Source organism: Siphateles boraxobius, unplaced genomic scaffold (genome assembly GCF_051911475.1).
Source record: "Siphateles boraxobius isolate OS27281-9 unplaced genomic scaffold, OSU_SipBor_1 65, whole genome shotgun sequence".
NCBI classification, from domain to species: domain Eukaryota; kingdom Metazoa; phylum Chordata; class Actinopteri; order Cypriniformes; family Leuciscidae; genus Siphateles; species Siphateles boraxobius.
In genome coordinates, this window is record NW_027509192.1 from 60,788 (window position 1) to 77,135 (window position 16,348).

General features: G+C 37.7%; 1 protein-coding gene across 3 annotated transcripts in view; it reads right to left on the minus strand.

Moving 5' to 3' along the window:
* kcnq1.2 (potassium voltage-gated channel, KQT-like subfamily, member 1.2) overlaps nucleotides 1-16,348 on the minus strand; it is an 85,022-nt gene that overhangs the window by 57,904 nt on the left and 10,770 nt on the right. For all 3 annotated transcript variants that reach the window (XM_077209878.1, XM_077209877.1, XM_077209876.1), the window contains exons 3-4: nucleotides 3,659-3,749; nucleotides 1,539-1,665 (exon numbers count right to left, since the gene is read on the minus strand). In XM_077209878.1, coding sequence (XP_077065993.1) covers nucleotides 1,539-1,665; nucleotides 3,659-3,749 — 218 coding nt within the window. The remainder of the gene's footprint in view (nucleotides 1-1,538; nucleotides 1,666-3,658; nucleotides 3,750-16,348) is intronic.

Consider the following 16,348-nt stretch of genomic DNA (forward strand, 5'->3'; position numbering starts at 1 on the left):
TTGTGCAAAAGTTTGTGTTCAGTTATTCAAATTAAAAAGTGAAACTAATGTATTAAGTATATATAACTATATACATATGCATCATTATACTTTTCAGAGGACTGACATTTCTGTATTTAAAATCCTTTTTTTTTTCATTTAATTTTCAAATTTTCTGAGATTTTGAATTTGGGATTTTCATAAGCTGTAAGCCAAATCAAAATTATACCTTTTGCGTGATATTCTATTTTTCGAGCTTCACCTGTATAGCAAAAAAAATCATCAAAAAATAAGATAAATGAAAAAATAATAAAATAAAATGAAAAAATATTGCAATTGAGATATATTTCCAGTGTGAGGAATAATAGAATAGAATTATTTTAAGTCAAGTCAAGTCAAGTCAAATATATTTATATAGCGCTTTTCACAATACAGATTGTATCAAAGCTGCTTCACAGTATCAATCAAAACAACTTAATGTTTGTTTATTACTGGAAAAAAGACATCCAAGTTTGGTAGAGCTGATCAATGGTATGATTGGTTAATTAATTTGAATATCCCCAACTGAGCAAGCCAAAGGCAACAGTGGCAAGGAACCGAAAAACTCCATCCAGTGACCTAATGGTGTCCTAACACCCCATCAGGTGACCCAATGGAGAAAAAAAAACCTTGGGAGAACCCAGGCTCAGTCGGGGGCCAGTTCTCCTCTGGCGTTTATGAACTAGAGGCCGAATTTACAGTAACTGTAAGATAAAAAATTTATATGAATGCCTGGCTAAATAGATGCGTCTTCAGTCTAGTTTTAAACTGGGAGAGCGAGTCTGAGCTACGAACAATATCAGGAAGGCTATTCCAGAGCTTCGGAGCTAAATGTGAAAATGCTCTTCCTCCTTTGGTGGATCTGGATATCCTAGGAATGACCAGAAACCTCGAATCTAGTGATCTTAAAGAGCGCGATGGATTGTAAGGCGATAGAAGATCCGTTAAATAGACTGGAGCTAAACCATTTAGAGCTTTATAAGTCAAAAGCAATACCTTGTAATTAATACGGAACTTTATAGGTAACCAATGAAGTGATGATAAAATCGGTGTTATATGATCATATTTTCTTAATCTAGTAAGAACTCTAGCGGCTGCATTTTGGACTAACTGTAGCTTGTTTATTGAGGATGCAGGACAACCAGCTAATAAAGCATTACAGTAATCTAGTCTCGAGGTCATGAATGCATGAACTAACTTTTCTGCATCAGAGACTGATAGCATATTACGTAACTTAGCAATGTTTCTAATAATGCAAGATATTTTAATAGAAGAGAATAATAGAATTCTTAAGTAATAGAAACCATAATTTTTTTTCTTGCATTATTATTTGATTGGTCTGTCAAATGTGCAAATGTTTTAAAAATAATTGGATTAAATATACAAAATACGGCAGCCAATCCAGATTAGAATGTACAATAGTGAGGTCATGTGACAACAACATAACATACAGCTTCACATACTATTTTTAAAATAGTATGCAGTGTATGATATCTACTGTATTTCTCTCAGACAGACACCTATAATGGAGATGGGCTTCCTGACGAACCGCAGACGCCCTTTAATGCCCACATATTTGCTCCGACAGCCGGCCGACCACAGCCGGACCACGTACTCTGTCCCGAAAAACACCACCAGCACGATCTCCTGCGAAGCACACAGAAACAGGTGGATCTGTGCATGATTACCGTGTATGTGTGTGTGTCTACACGATATCCCGCTCTGACCTCTGATAATAGTTTGACCCTGATAGACTCTGGTGATCTGGGTGGCCTGACTGCAGTTTGCTTACACAAGTCAAAAGAGTGTTAACAATAACTAGTCTACTGGCAGGAACATACACACTGCATGCAAGCCTATTCACAAAAATATCCAGAGATAATTTCATTGCGCAGGTGGGGTTTTTTTATAGCTCAGGGGACATAATGGAGTTCTTAGTTAAGTCCCATTTAGGGTACAACTTTGCCTTTGTACTAAAATTCATTTGGATTAAAAAAAACAGACACAAATGAGTCAATAGTTGGCATCCAGTAAGAGTCTAGAGCTATGAAATGAATGTGGAGCAGCTCAGATCATTTGATATGAAATAAAATAAACAAAAAACTTTAATTAAAATTAATGTAGAGAACAGCTTGAATCATTTAATAAGAAATGTTTGGAAATAATCAAATAAAATACATAAAACATTAAAACAAATATAATAAAAATATATATAAAACATTAAAATAAAATATAAAAAACATTAAAATTAAATAAAATTAATGCAGAGAACAAGTTAGAATAGTTTGATGAGAAATCTTTAGAAATATTAAAATAAATATGTATAAAACATTAAAATAAAATATATAAAACATTGAAATAAAAATATATAAAACATTAAAATAAAATATATAAAACATGAAAATAAAATAAAATTTAAAAGCTGGAGACATTCTCAGATATGTCTCATTTAGGGATTAACTTTTCTACTAATATTCTTTAGGAGTAATAAAAACAGGCACAAATGAGTCAATAGTGATTGACAATAGGATTGTCAGCAAGAGCTATAAAATGAATGTTTTAGTTCATATTGAGAGACTTTTGATTGAAGATTTTGGGATCTAGGCGAGCCAAAAACTCTCTATTTCAAAGGGATCTTTGTGGATTATCTCAAACAGAGTATAAATAGACACACACACTCACTCATGTCTCTCACTCAAATCTGTCATCCAGGCAGGGCAATTAAACATGCATTAAATGATGACAATGCTGGTTTGATGAAGTGTGTCTGGACGGCGTTCAAAGCCTCAGGGTTTTCTCTGGGATCTGCAGGTGTCTACAGGTGCGTGTGTGTGTGTGTGTGTGTGTGTGTGTGTGTGTGTGTGTGTGTGTGTGTGTGTGTGTGTGTGTGTGTGTGTGTGTGTGTGTGTGTGTGTGTGTGTGTGTGTGTGTGTTTTATGATTTGTGAGGACACAAATGTGTATAATGACATGAGTATTACACTGGTATTACAACTTGAACGTGATTTATGAGGACATTTCATGAGTCCTCATATTTCAAATGGCTTTAAAAACATATTAAGCAGTGTTTTATTAAAAATGCAGAATGTCTCCTGTGATGGGTAGATTTAGGGATGGGGCAGTGTGTGTGTGTGTGTGTGTGAGTGTGTGTGTAAGTGTGTGTGTGTGTGATGGGTAGGTTTAGGGATAGGGGCAGTGTAAGGGAATAGAGTATACAGTTTGTCCAGTTTAAAAACCATTACGCCTATGGAATGTCCTCACAAATCACAAAAACAAACGTGTGTGTGTGTGTGTGTGTGTGTGTGTGTGTGTGTGTGTGTGTGTGTGTGTGTGTGTGTGTGTGTGTGTGTGTGTGTGTGTGTGTGTGTGTGTGTGTGTGTGTGTGAGTGTGTGAGTGTGAGTGTGTGCTGACAGAAATCCAAACTGCTAAATCAGTTTTACCATATTTAAATACAGATTATTTAATATGGTCCTGGGAATACAAGCCTTCAAGCCCTTTCCGTGAACTCAACATCAACTCAACTGAGATATGGCATTGCCATCCAGTGGGAGTAAACGGTATTGCATTAGCCTACTGGAAATGTAACTTGCAGCACAAATAAAAAAATTACAGAATTTAAGATATCTAGTGAAACACTCACCATCCAGAAGAGCAATCCTGAGGCGAAGTCTGCATACTGCTCGATGGTGGACAGGACACTGAATATCAGACACACTAGGACCATTAGAAACCTGTGGACATATAGTAGGACAAATTATTCAAACCACATCACTATCTGATCCCCATCGAAATTACTTGAAGATTCTCTGAATTGGTTTTGATTCTGCAGGCAACACTGACGTTATGATCCCTGATTACCTCAATTCACATGCAAATAATAAAAGTATGCACTTTACAACGTATGGGTCAGTATTCTAGTATCGTACCAAACTACCTTGTCAATGCAATATTAAAGAACCTTTTGTCTCATACTATTTGCATTAGTATCTAACTAAATCAATTACTTTAATATACAGTATTCAATATAACTTCAATTAAAACATTCTTTGCCACTGGAAAATACCATCATAAACTCCATCACTTAAAAAAAATGCACAAGAAATATTATATGAAACACCTCTGACACTTTTTTTTAACACAGCATGATTTGAGACATTAACTGCAATCTTGGCTATCATTGAAAACTGATCGTATGCAAATTGAGATTTTTTTTATTGAACTGCACAGTGAAGACTTAATGTCATTTAGAAATTAACCCAGCAATATCTATCTGTAAAGTTGCTGTGAAACAATGTCAATTCTGAAAAGTGATATATAAATAAAATTTACTTGCACTTATTTGTCTTTAACTCCATCCATTATCATCTTATTTTTTGTTCCCTTTTCTTGCATTCTGCAGTTAAAACACTTTTTGCAAAAGTTTTTAAATTCATCCTCTTTATTGCACTTCTACATGGGCAAAAAAATTAAGCTAAAAATAGTCCAAACTGTTAACAAAAAAAAGCACATCAGCAAAACACACCCAGCCTAATTATACAGGACGTTCTTAACACAGAATAATCTAGTCATTCAGAAAACCCACATGGTTTTGAACACTGTTTCTTAATCTAGCGTATTGTTAGTGTGTGTAAGAAGAGCCTCAAAACACTCAAAAGGATTCCCACACACACACACTTGGACAGATGGGAGAGAGTTTAAGCACATGCGAGATTACACACTTGCGTAAACACACACATTTCCTTCAAACACACTCTCCTTCTAACTCCAAAACACACAATGTGACTCACACAGCAGTCCAAGATCAAAATGTCACGTGTATAATACAAAAGATAAAGCAGCAAAGGAGTTCGGGAGTTGCGTCACGTCCAGATGTATGCTGGCCTGGTGTGTTCAGACTCGAGTGTGTTTCGACTGAGGGTCACGCACTGATGCAGAACACCAGATGGTGGACCCCAGAACCTGATGCACACGACTGTTTCAAACCACAATCAAACCACATGAGCAACATGACTGGAGAGACACCTGAGTGCTTTTTGCTGGATCTGGATCTTATAGAGGCTCTGCTCTACTTGGTTAGACACCAAAACATTCAGATCTGTAGGTCTGTTCTATAAGATTCAGTTTAAAGGTTCAGTTCTTTTTAAAATTCAACTTTATAGGGTTCTAACAAGCGGCAACCTTGCTGTCTCTCTCTTGAATCCGACACGGAAGTCAATCCCATAAACCCCCATGTTAAAATGCCCAACTTTACAGCAGAAAAAAATATGTTTACAGCCTGGCGCGAAAAGTGGTTTTGGTCTATATAGCTAATTTTGCCCTTCATGACAACTGTGAGGGGGGTGAATTTTTTTATAACTCATCCGTTTAAATTATATTAAGCCTTAAAGTTCTGCATAATTAAGGGCGTGGCCACTTGAGTGACAGGTGGATAGCCGCTGATGTCACTACTAGCCGTTTGTCTGTTGTCTCCTTGTCCACTTTCGGTTATCCAGGAGTGACGCGCAGCCAAGATGGCGACGGCCGGCTTCGGCCACTTTGGGCTTCAAAAATACTATTCAGAAATTTAAGGGTGACGTCACGGACACTACGTCCATATTTTTTTACAGACTATGGGTTCTAGCAGTGATCACTGTTGGGTTCTGCTCTACAGTGTTTCTAGTTTCCACTCTATATGGTTCTGATGATTCCACAATGTTCCAAACTGTAGGGTTCTAATTTATATGACCAATTTCAGCCCAGTAAGATTTAATTCTACAAGGCTCCACTGCCCAACACAGTTCTGTTTTTAATATAGTTCTATTTAGGGGTCGTTCTAGCCTTAGCCGGGCTCTGCATTACGTGATTCCAATCTATAAGGTTCTGACCTATACGACTCCGCTCTATAGGGTTCCACTCTGTAGTTCTGCTCTATATGTTTTCATTCTGTTTTCTGCTCTACATATTTAAGTTGTTTTCTATAGGGCATGGCTCCATATGTTCTGCTATTTAAGGCTCCTTTTATTCTATCTGTTCTAGCCTTGGCAGGGGTTCGTTCTTCTATATGGCTCTATAGGGGTTTGTTCTTCTATATGACTCTATAGGGCAGAGGTCTTCAATCCTGCTCCTAGAGGGCCACTGTCCTGCAGAGTTTAGTTCCAACCCTAATCAAACACACCTGAATCAGCTCATCAGGATCGCTTGAATATACAAAGACAGGTGTGCTGAAGCAGGTTGGAACTTAACTCTGCAGGACAGTGGCCCTCCAGGAGCAGGATTGAAGACCTCTGCTATAGGGTTTCGTTCAATAGGGTTTCGTTCTTCTATATGGCTCTATAGGGTTTTGTTTTTCTATATGACTATCAGGTTTTCGTTCTATAGGGGTTTGTTCTTCTATATGGCTCTATAGGGGTTTGTTCTTCTATATGACTCTATAGGGTTTCGTTCAATAGGGTTTTGTTCTTCTATATGGCTCTATAGGGTTCCGTTCTTCTATATGGCTCTATGGAGTTTTGTTCTTCTATATGGCTCTATAGGGTTCCGTTCTTCTATATGGCTCTATAGGTTTGTTTTTCTATATGACTCTATAGGGTTTCGTTCTATAGGGTTTCGTTCTTCTATATGGCTCTTTAGAGTTTTGTTCTTATATATGGCTCTTTAGGGTTTTGTTTCTTCTATATGGCTCTATAGGGTTTCATTCTTCTATATGACTCTATAGGGTTTCATTCTATGGGGTTTCGTTCTTCTATATGGCTCTATAGAGTTTTGTTCTTATATATGGCTATGTAGGGTTTTGTTTCTTCTATATGGCTCTATAGAGTTTTGTTCTTATATATGGCTCTGTAGGGTCTTGTTTCTTCTATATGGCTCTATAAGGTTTCATTCTTCTATATGACTCTATAGGGTTTCGTTCCTCTATATGACTCTATAGAGTTTTGTTCTTATATATGGCTCTGTAGGGTTTTGTTTATTCTATATGACTCTATAGGGTTTTGTTCTATAGGGATTCATTCTTCTATATGGCTCTATAGGGTTTTGTTCTTCTATATGACTCTATAGGGTTTCGTTCTATAGGGTTTCGTTCTTCTATATGGCTCTATAGAGTTTTGTTCTTATATATGGCTCTGTAGGGTTTTGTTTCTTCTATATGACTCTATAGGGTTTCATTCTATATTCTATCGTTCGTTCTTCTATTTGACTCTATACGGTTTCGTCCTTAACAATTTTACTCTGGGTTCTGCTCCTTATGATTCAGCACTGTAAGGTTCTGCTTTTAATGAGTTTCAACACTATAAGCTTCCAGTAGATTTCTGCTCTAAAATGATTTGAATAGTAATGACACTGCATTATTGAAAGTAGTGGCTTTTAAACATTCACCCAGTTTAAAGCTTGTATTTAGAAAGCTAAAACAGATTACGACGGAAGTTTTTAAAGGTGCCACTAAACACTCTCAACACTTTTCATGTAAAGCGATTATGTTCAGAAATCAAGTGCATACTCCTGTTTTAGAACATATTGGGCTTATGTAAAAATCCCAAAAAAAGAAGTTTACAAGCGATCTCAGATGAGCTAAATGACTGCAACAGCAATGTATAGAAGAAGAAATGCTCTTCTAATACATTTCTGAAATGACCAGATGTTGTGATATTGCACCATCAACAGCAGGATTAACAGACGTGACGCTCGCAAATGGAACAAATATGGCTTCCCTCATTTTCTCAAATTTGGATTAAGAGCCAGGTCAATAGATAAAAGAGTAATAAAGTTTCATAATCTGAATATCCTTTTACATCTGTCTAAAGGTACAGAAGCAGGGAATTGTTACTATGAACTGTTTGAATATATAAACGTACTTTTTTCAAATAATGTCATGCAAATATTTCAGACTTTGATGATGTAAAAGTAACTATTTGGGTTTGAGCTTTGTTTGAGTTAGTTTTGCACTATTCCCAGTTCCGTTTCCTTTGTCTCTGTTCTTCTGTTGCCATAGTATTGATTTGCCCTCATGTGTTTCACCTGTTTCTAATTAAATATCTCGATTCTAACCAATCAGATCAACGTGTGATCGTCAACGAGTGGATCTCTGAGTTCCTGCGAGTGAGTGGAGGCGGGGCTCATTTGCATATTCATAGAACCACGTATACTAAATGAGGCAAGGGTGTAGAGTTACATTCAAGACATTTTAAGCCATGAAAAACGTTTAAATATGTCATTTTGGTGATCTAAAGGGCTAAAATTATTAAAATTATTAAATGTGGGACTTTAATTGGTTGATCTGTTTGCGTTTTTCGAGATTGCTATACTTTTGTTATTTTGATTTTGCTATTAAAGAAATACTGCTGGATCTCGATCCAGCTTTCTTTTAATCCCTGCATCGCCATGACAGAAGTCAGTAATTTATTTATTTTTCTTCCAATCACTGCATTCTAATTAAGAAAAACTAGGGCTTTAAACAGTGACCCAAGACTGGAGCTGTGCATCTTCTGAAAAGGTCTTGTTGTGTTTGACCTTCGGCCGCATGACCCTATACGCCCCAGTAGTTGTTTCTCACAGGAGGATCATTGTCTGTATGTGCAGATGTCTAGCCTCTATCCAACGGTATGTTCCTGTCAATCTCATGGACCCCTGCAGACACATGCAGAGCTCTCGCCTTTAGCCAAATTAAATCCCAAATCCAAACCAGATTCCCAGTCCAAAACACAATAACATTTTACTTAGTGCCTAGCCTTAGACGAGCCATTTTCAATCAACCTCCCATTGCGTTAAGAAGTCATAGCACATCGGCTGCTAATAGAGGCACGAGGTGGGGACAAACTTGGTCACTGGTTAAAAATAATACCAAAAAAAAGAAGGAATTTTTTCAAGGACATACTCTAGACCTGATTAAAACAAAACATCTGTTGCATTACTGAGCCAGATCCCAAAATCAGCTAATTCATTAACTTCATTGCGCAACAAACAAACAACAATGTCACAAATCATATACTGCAGTATAGCTACATTTGCTTAAATCAAATATCATTTTTTATCAAATTTTATCAAAAAATATCAAATTTTCGCATTACAAAAACACCAGGTTCAAAAATACTTTTTTAAGGGGTCATGACATGAGAAATCAAACTTGCCTTGATCTTCGTACCATTAAAACTTCCTGCAATCTTATATATAATAAGCAAAACATAAATTTAATCAAGCGCCATAAATGGCTTGTTTTGATATTGTGGGATCTGTGACGTCACAAAGTAAAATACATTTGCATATGACTGCCTTCAGAGCAAGGCATCGACGAATCGTTATAAGTGAACCTCAAATTAACCAACATATTAAAATGACAAAAAATCAATGTCATGACCCCTTTTACAATTAAGAAACAGAATAAATACCTTTAATCAAACACTAAGAACACCATGATGTGACAACCGATTGAAGTCAAATCATACAAACGTGCAACAAAAACGTTTTGTGGCTGATAATATTTATGCATGATAAATTTTCTCAATAAAAGTTTTGACCTGTGCTTCTTATTTACTATTTTCCTTTTTGAGCTATACAGAATTAAGGCTCCTTTAAGAGACATTTTTGATTTATCAATTCTAATGTGATATTGCATGTCAGCACAATAAATAACAAGCATGCACATACACACACATCATTAAGGTTGCAGCAGAGGACCGATCGGTGACCTATTTGACAGAGATTACGGCTTTCCGGCCGTCCAGAAAGAGCCAGTGATGGCCGTTTCCCAGAGGCATGGCAGAAGTCACGCTCCTCATATCTGAGCTATACAGCACAGCTTAGCAAAGATAATAACACTCATTAGCAGGGTGATGTAGTGGATTATGTCATCATATACAGTACATTTGGGATACTGCAAAAAAAATAAAAAAATTTAAAGGGACAGTTCTTCTGCCATCATTTACTCACCATCTTGTCATTCATAACTCATATGACTTTCTTTCTTCAGTGGAGCACAATGTAGTTAGCTTGACAACTATACAAACCATGTGTTTACCCAAAGAAAGAGAGTCATATGGGTTCAAAGAAAAAAAAACTCTCTGGTGCTCCTCATTTAAGCTACTCCTCAAATGTAACTTATTTTCCGTAAAAAACTAAATATTTTGTTCAATAATATCTTGGATTTAGTATTTTGAGGGAATTGTATGGTACTAATTAATATTTATGCAATAATTATGGTCCATTTGTTTCCATAATTCCATATTTACAATATAATCCAAACATTTATGTTCTATTTCTTCTTATTATTTTTGGATAATTTGTAGATTACACCCCCTATCGGTCTTTTTTTTTACGATTAATTTCCATGGTGGTCACTTTTGATCCGTGAGAACTTTTTTTTAGGACCATTTAACCTTTTTGAATCATGATTTTGTTTTGTTTTTTATGTGTTCATATATCAAGAGCAAAACCAAAGTCACCTCAGCAAATTATTATGATTAATTTTTCAAAAAAAATCCAAACATATAATATTTCCTTCAAAAGTGACCGAAGACCATCAGAGTGATAAATCAAGAAATATACTAAATCACATAGAGTAATAATAATATGCAAATGTCTCCATTTGACTAGTGCAACCCCAAGCCACACAAACAATCCAAAATATCAGATTGTAAATGCAGAGTTGTGAAGTCCAGCGGCTCATGAACATCACCTGACCCGGCTCTGGCCAGAGATTACTTATTGATGCCAGGCGGTTTTAGGATCCTGACAGGGAAACAAGAGAACATGAATGTAATCCAGTCGACAGCTCAACTTAAGCATGAAATGGTACACTGGTCTCTGTACAATGCAGTCCGGTAAGTACAGACCGCACTAAATGCAAATAATCTGAGACAATTAAAGTGAGCAAAACCACCAGCCCTTCTAGCCAAATTCGTAGAGCACCAAGCATTACCGATGAAGCTAAAAACAACCAAAGCTATGTATATATTTGATATCTAATGGGATTTCACGTTGGAAATGGTTCATAATGATTCCTGCATTATAGCGGTCCAGCTGTCCGGAGCGGATTAAATCACCAATGAGTTATGATCTCATCTGGGACAAACTGATTAATCTCATGTTAACCTCAATTAATTCTCCTCTCAATAGGAAAACTATGCCCACAAAAAGAATAAATAAATACCATATTTCACAGGCACATTTAAAGGTACAGTATGTAAGATTTTTGTAATAAAATATCTGAAAATCTCTTGCACAGTGTGATATATTTCCTGCAGTTTTGTACTTACAATATCTCAAAAGTTCCCAACGATTTTTCAATTTCAGAGAAATTCCAGTTTTAAATAATGGCTCGTCCCTGGTCATTGTCGGTAGAGCTTAGATTCTCTGGCCGAGCCCGAGTCCGACCCGACCCGCGGGCCGGGCCGATATTTCCCGCCACTATGCTCGGGTCGGGTCGGGTCGGGCCCTTGATCAAGCACGTCACGTGTCACGCGCAGCGTCTCCTCCACTCGCACGCTGTGCTGTATTGTGTAGCTTAAGTGAAACATGGAGCTTGAAGAAGTAAAGAAAAAAATTAAAACAGGAGAATTAACTTTGAGCAAGTATGAAGGAAAGTCGGAGGTATGGAAATATTTTAAACTCGTGGGCAGTGACAACATATGTGTTGGCTTTGTTGAGTCCAAGTGCGGCGCACTGCTAGAGAGTCTGTATGTGTTGTAGCCATTAAATAAGCGCATTTAGTTTCATATTTATTAAAATATTATAATGTTATTTTTTTCCATCTATGTTGATTATGAAAGTGAACAGAGTAGATAGGAGGATGCGCAATATCAGGAGACATGGAGTGGTTCAGGCATGATTTTGACCACTTCATTATGTTTTGTTTTGTAGAAAGCCTTTCTTTAAAGTGAATTTCGTTTTGTATAAATTGTATCTTAATTTTAATACATTTTTCATCAACCAATTGCCTGAAGAAGAAGAAGCATTAATAAGAAGCAAATATAGCAGGCAATATTCATGACATGGAGGCGCCGGCGAGCCGTGTTCACCATAGCACGTGAACTGGAGCATCTCATCATAAAATTAAATCAATTCTCGGCACGCTTGTCACCGAATTTACTAATTGTTCAATTTAATAAAATTAAAACTATCATTGTGATAATTAAAATAATTGAATATAAAATATTAAGTGGCCAATTTTTGCACATTTATTAATAGTATATATATATATATATATATATATATATATATATATATATATATATATATATATATATAAAATTGCGCAGCTCCACTCTGTCAATGGTCTAGCACCCATTCAGCAACTGCGTTAAAAAATGATCTGTCGTCGCCCCTGGTTATAACGGCCCACATGTTAAAAATGGTCGGGTTTAAATCGGGCTCGGGCTCATAATTACAGTTAATGTGTCGGGCCGGGCCGGGCTCGGACACAACGTGCACGGGCTCGGGTCGAGTCGGGCTTGATTTTTTGGGCCCGATCTAAGCTCTAATTGTCGGTCATTGTCAATGACGTAATATCCGCATTATCCCTGGTTTCCGCTCGTACTGCCATAGTAACCATGGCGACAGATGTGGACAACTGCGTAATGTCTAGAGTAACCATGGTGACAGACGTGGACAACCGCGTAATGTCTATATTAACCATGGCAACAGACGTGGACAACCGCGTAATGTCTATAGTAACCATGGCAACAGATGTGGACAACTGCGTAATGTCTATAGTAATCAAGGCTACAGACGTGGACAACTGCGTAATGTCTATAGTAACCATGGCGACAGACGTGGACAAACGCATAATGTCTATAGTAACCATGGCGACAGATGTGGACAACTGTGTAATGTCTATAGTAACCATGGTGACAGACGTGGACAACCACGTAATGTCTATAGTAACCATGGCGACAGATGTGGACAACCGCGTGATGTCTATAGTAACCATGGTGACAGACGTGGACAACCGCGTAATGTCTATAGTAACCATGACGACAGACATGGACAACCGCGTAATGTCTATAGTAACCATGGCGACAGACGTGGACAACTGCTTAATGTCTATAGTAATCATGGCGACAGACGTGGACAACTGCGTAATGTCTATAGTAATCATGGCGACAGACGTGGACAACCGCGTAATGTCTATAGTAACCATGGCTACAGATGTGGACAACTGCGTAATGTCTATAGTAATCATGGCGACAGACGTGGACAACTGCGTAATGTCTATAGTAACCATGACGACAGACATGGACAACTGTGTAATGTCTATAGTAACCATGGTGACAGACGTGGACAACCACGTAATGTCTATAGTAACCATGGCGACAGATGTGGACAACCGCGTAATGTCTATAGTAACCATGGCTACAGACGTGGACAACTGCGTAATGTCTATAGTAATCATGGCGACAGACGTGGACAACTGCTTAATGTCTATAGTAATCATGGCGACAGACGTGGACAACCGCGTAATGTCTATAGTAACCATGGCTACAGACGTGGACAACTGCGTAATGTCTATAGTAATCATGGCGACAGACGTGGACAACTGCGTAATGTCTATAGTAATCATGGCGACAGACGTGGACAACTGCGTAATGTCTATAGTAATCATGGCGACAGACGTGGACAACTGCGTAATGTCTATAGTAACCATGGCTACAGACGTGGACAACTGCGTAATGTCTATAGTAATCATGGCGACAGACGTGGACAACTGCGTAATGTCTATAGTAATCATGGCGACAGACGTGGACAACCGCGTAATGTCTATAGTAACCATGGCTACAGACGTGGACAACTGCGTAATGTCTATAGTAACCATGGCGACAGATGTGGACAACTGCGTAATGTCTATAACAGATGTGGACAACTGTGTAATGTCTATAGTAACCATGGTGACAGACGTGGACAACCACGTAATGTCTATAGTAACCATGGCGACAGATGTGGACAACAGCGTGATGTCTATAGTAACCATGGTGACAGACGTGGACAACCGCGTAATGTATATAGTAACCATGACGACAGACATGGACAACCGCGTAATGTCTATAGTAACCATGGCAACAGACGTGGACAACCGCGTAATGTCTATAGTAACCATGGCTACAGACGTGGACAACTGCGTAATGTCTATAGTAATCATGGCGACAGACGTGGACAACTGTGTAATGTCTATAGTAACCATGGCAACAGACGTGGACAACCGCGTAATGTCTATAGTTACCATGGCGACAGACGTGGACAACTGCGTAATGTCTATAGTAACCATGGCTACAGACGTGGACAACTGCGTAATGTCTATAGTAACCATGGCGACAGACGTGGACAACTGCGTAATGTCTATAGTAACCATGGCTACAGACGTGGACAACTGCGTAATGTCTATAGTAATCATGGCGACAGACGTGGACAACTGCTTAATGTCTATAGTAACCATGGCGACAGACGTGGACAACTGCGTAATGTCTATAGTAACCATGGCTACAGACGTGGACAACTGCGTAATGTCTATAGTAACCATGGCGACAGACGTGGACAACTGCGTAATGTCTATAGTAACCATGGCTACAGACGTGGACAACTGCGTAATGTCTATAGTAATCATGGCGACAGACGTGGACAACTGCTTAATGTCTAGCGACGCGCTCATGCTGTTGTTGTTTCGTTCAAACATTATGGACCGTGGCAAGCAGACTTTGGGACAAAAGGAGAACTAAAACTGGGATCAATATCAGCGTGGCGTTTTCGAGATGCCGAGATCTCTACGTCCGTGACAAACTTGGACTTGATAGACGCCGCTCTTGCATGTACTTTATTAGACAGGTGAGCAAATGTACATAAAACGAATCAATGTTATATAACTCAACATGATGAAATGTAAGAATATGATAAATATGTTATTCTAATGTTGATCTAGCTTACTGCTAGTCTCATACAGACAAACTAACACATAGAATAACATGTGACGGCATGACGACAAGTTCCATAATTCCGCTTAGCGTCATCAACCTACGCCTTTGTTATTGTAAGAGGTTAGCGACCCCTAACGGAAATTTTTACGTATTGTAGCTTTAAGTCGCATCAGTGTACAAGTCACATTTCATTATTACATTCAGAGAAAATGCAAAATACAGGTAAATAAAATGTAACATTTACAAACAAGTATTTTAGTTCCCCTCACTATACAACAAATCATTTGAAATGTAACGGTATTCATAAAAGAACAGGAATTAAAAGTTAAAGTATAAACAAACATAAATTATAGTGGCCTTCCTTATTAGAGTTAAGCCTTAACAAATTTAACTGAAACTATCGGCATATGGGAAGTGCACAAATAAGCTTGGGTTCACGTAAATCTCATTCGGCAGGAATTTGCACATATTTTGCGTGCTTGATGTTAATTGCATTATATAAGTCTCTTTGGAATACAAGTCGCAGCACGTTTCAGATGATAAAAAAAGTGATCTTTATTCTGGAGAGTAAATGGTTTAAATGGTAGAATAGACCGTAGTATCATCAACCAGAACTGCAAAAAATAATGACTGTTTCAAACAGTTTTCCAGAACACTCTGGACATCTGTCATTGGTCAGTCAAACAATTAGTCCCGCCCCAAACTCACGCCATTGGTTAAGACAGAATTGCTGAGAAAGATGGTCAAAAACCCGAGCAATGTCTCATATGACCACAGAGTTTATAAATACTGAATTGGGATATGGAAACACAATTTTTACAAATTAAATGCACAAATTCACATTAAAGCTCTTAAAAATAAGGTACCAAAAGGGGTTATTTTTCCGAAGCGATGCTATTGAAGAACCATTTTTGGTTCCCCAAAAGAACCTTTCAGTGAAAACTTCTAAAAAGAATACCTTTTTATAAGTGTGAGGGACATTTTAACCTTTTTCCAAAGATTTCATTTAGATTCCTTGATTTTTAAGAGTGTAAAGAGTCAGATCTTAATCTAGACTAACATTATAAGTGGACTTCAGAGAGTTTCCATCAAGAAGCCTGTATTGGCTGTATTTAAGATTCATTAATTGTTTATTTTACACTTTTGGGCACCTCACATGTTCAAGCAACAAGATAAATTTGCTTTCTGAAATCGTAACGACCGGAGATGATCCTATAGCTCTCCATCCCCCCTCTCTCGGCCCATAAGGATCAATGATAAAGCTCATCCGGGCTGATCTGCAGGATCCATCATAACTAAGCTGATCAGTGAGCTGTAATTGAAATACAGACAGATCAGACAGATCTTAAAGAAGAGAGGTCAGGATGTCTGAGGAGAACAAAATGCACATATTTTGTTTCTCATTAAATATTCTCTTTCACTCACATTAAATACATCACATTACATTACAGGAGAAG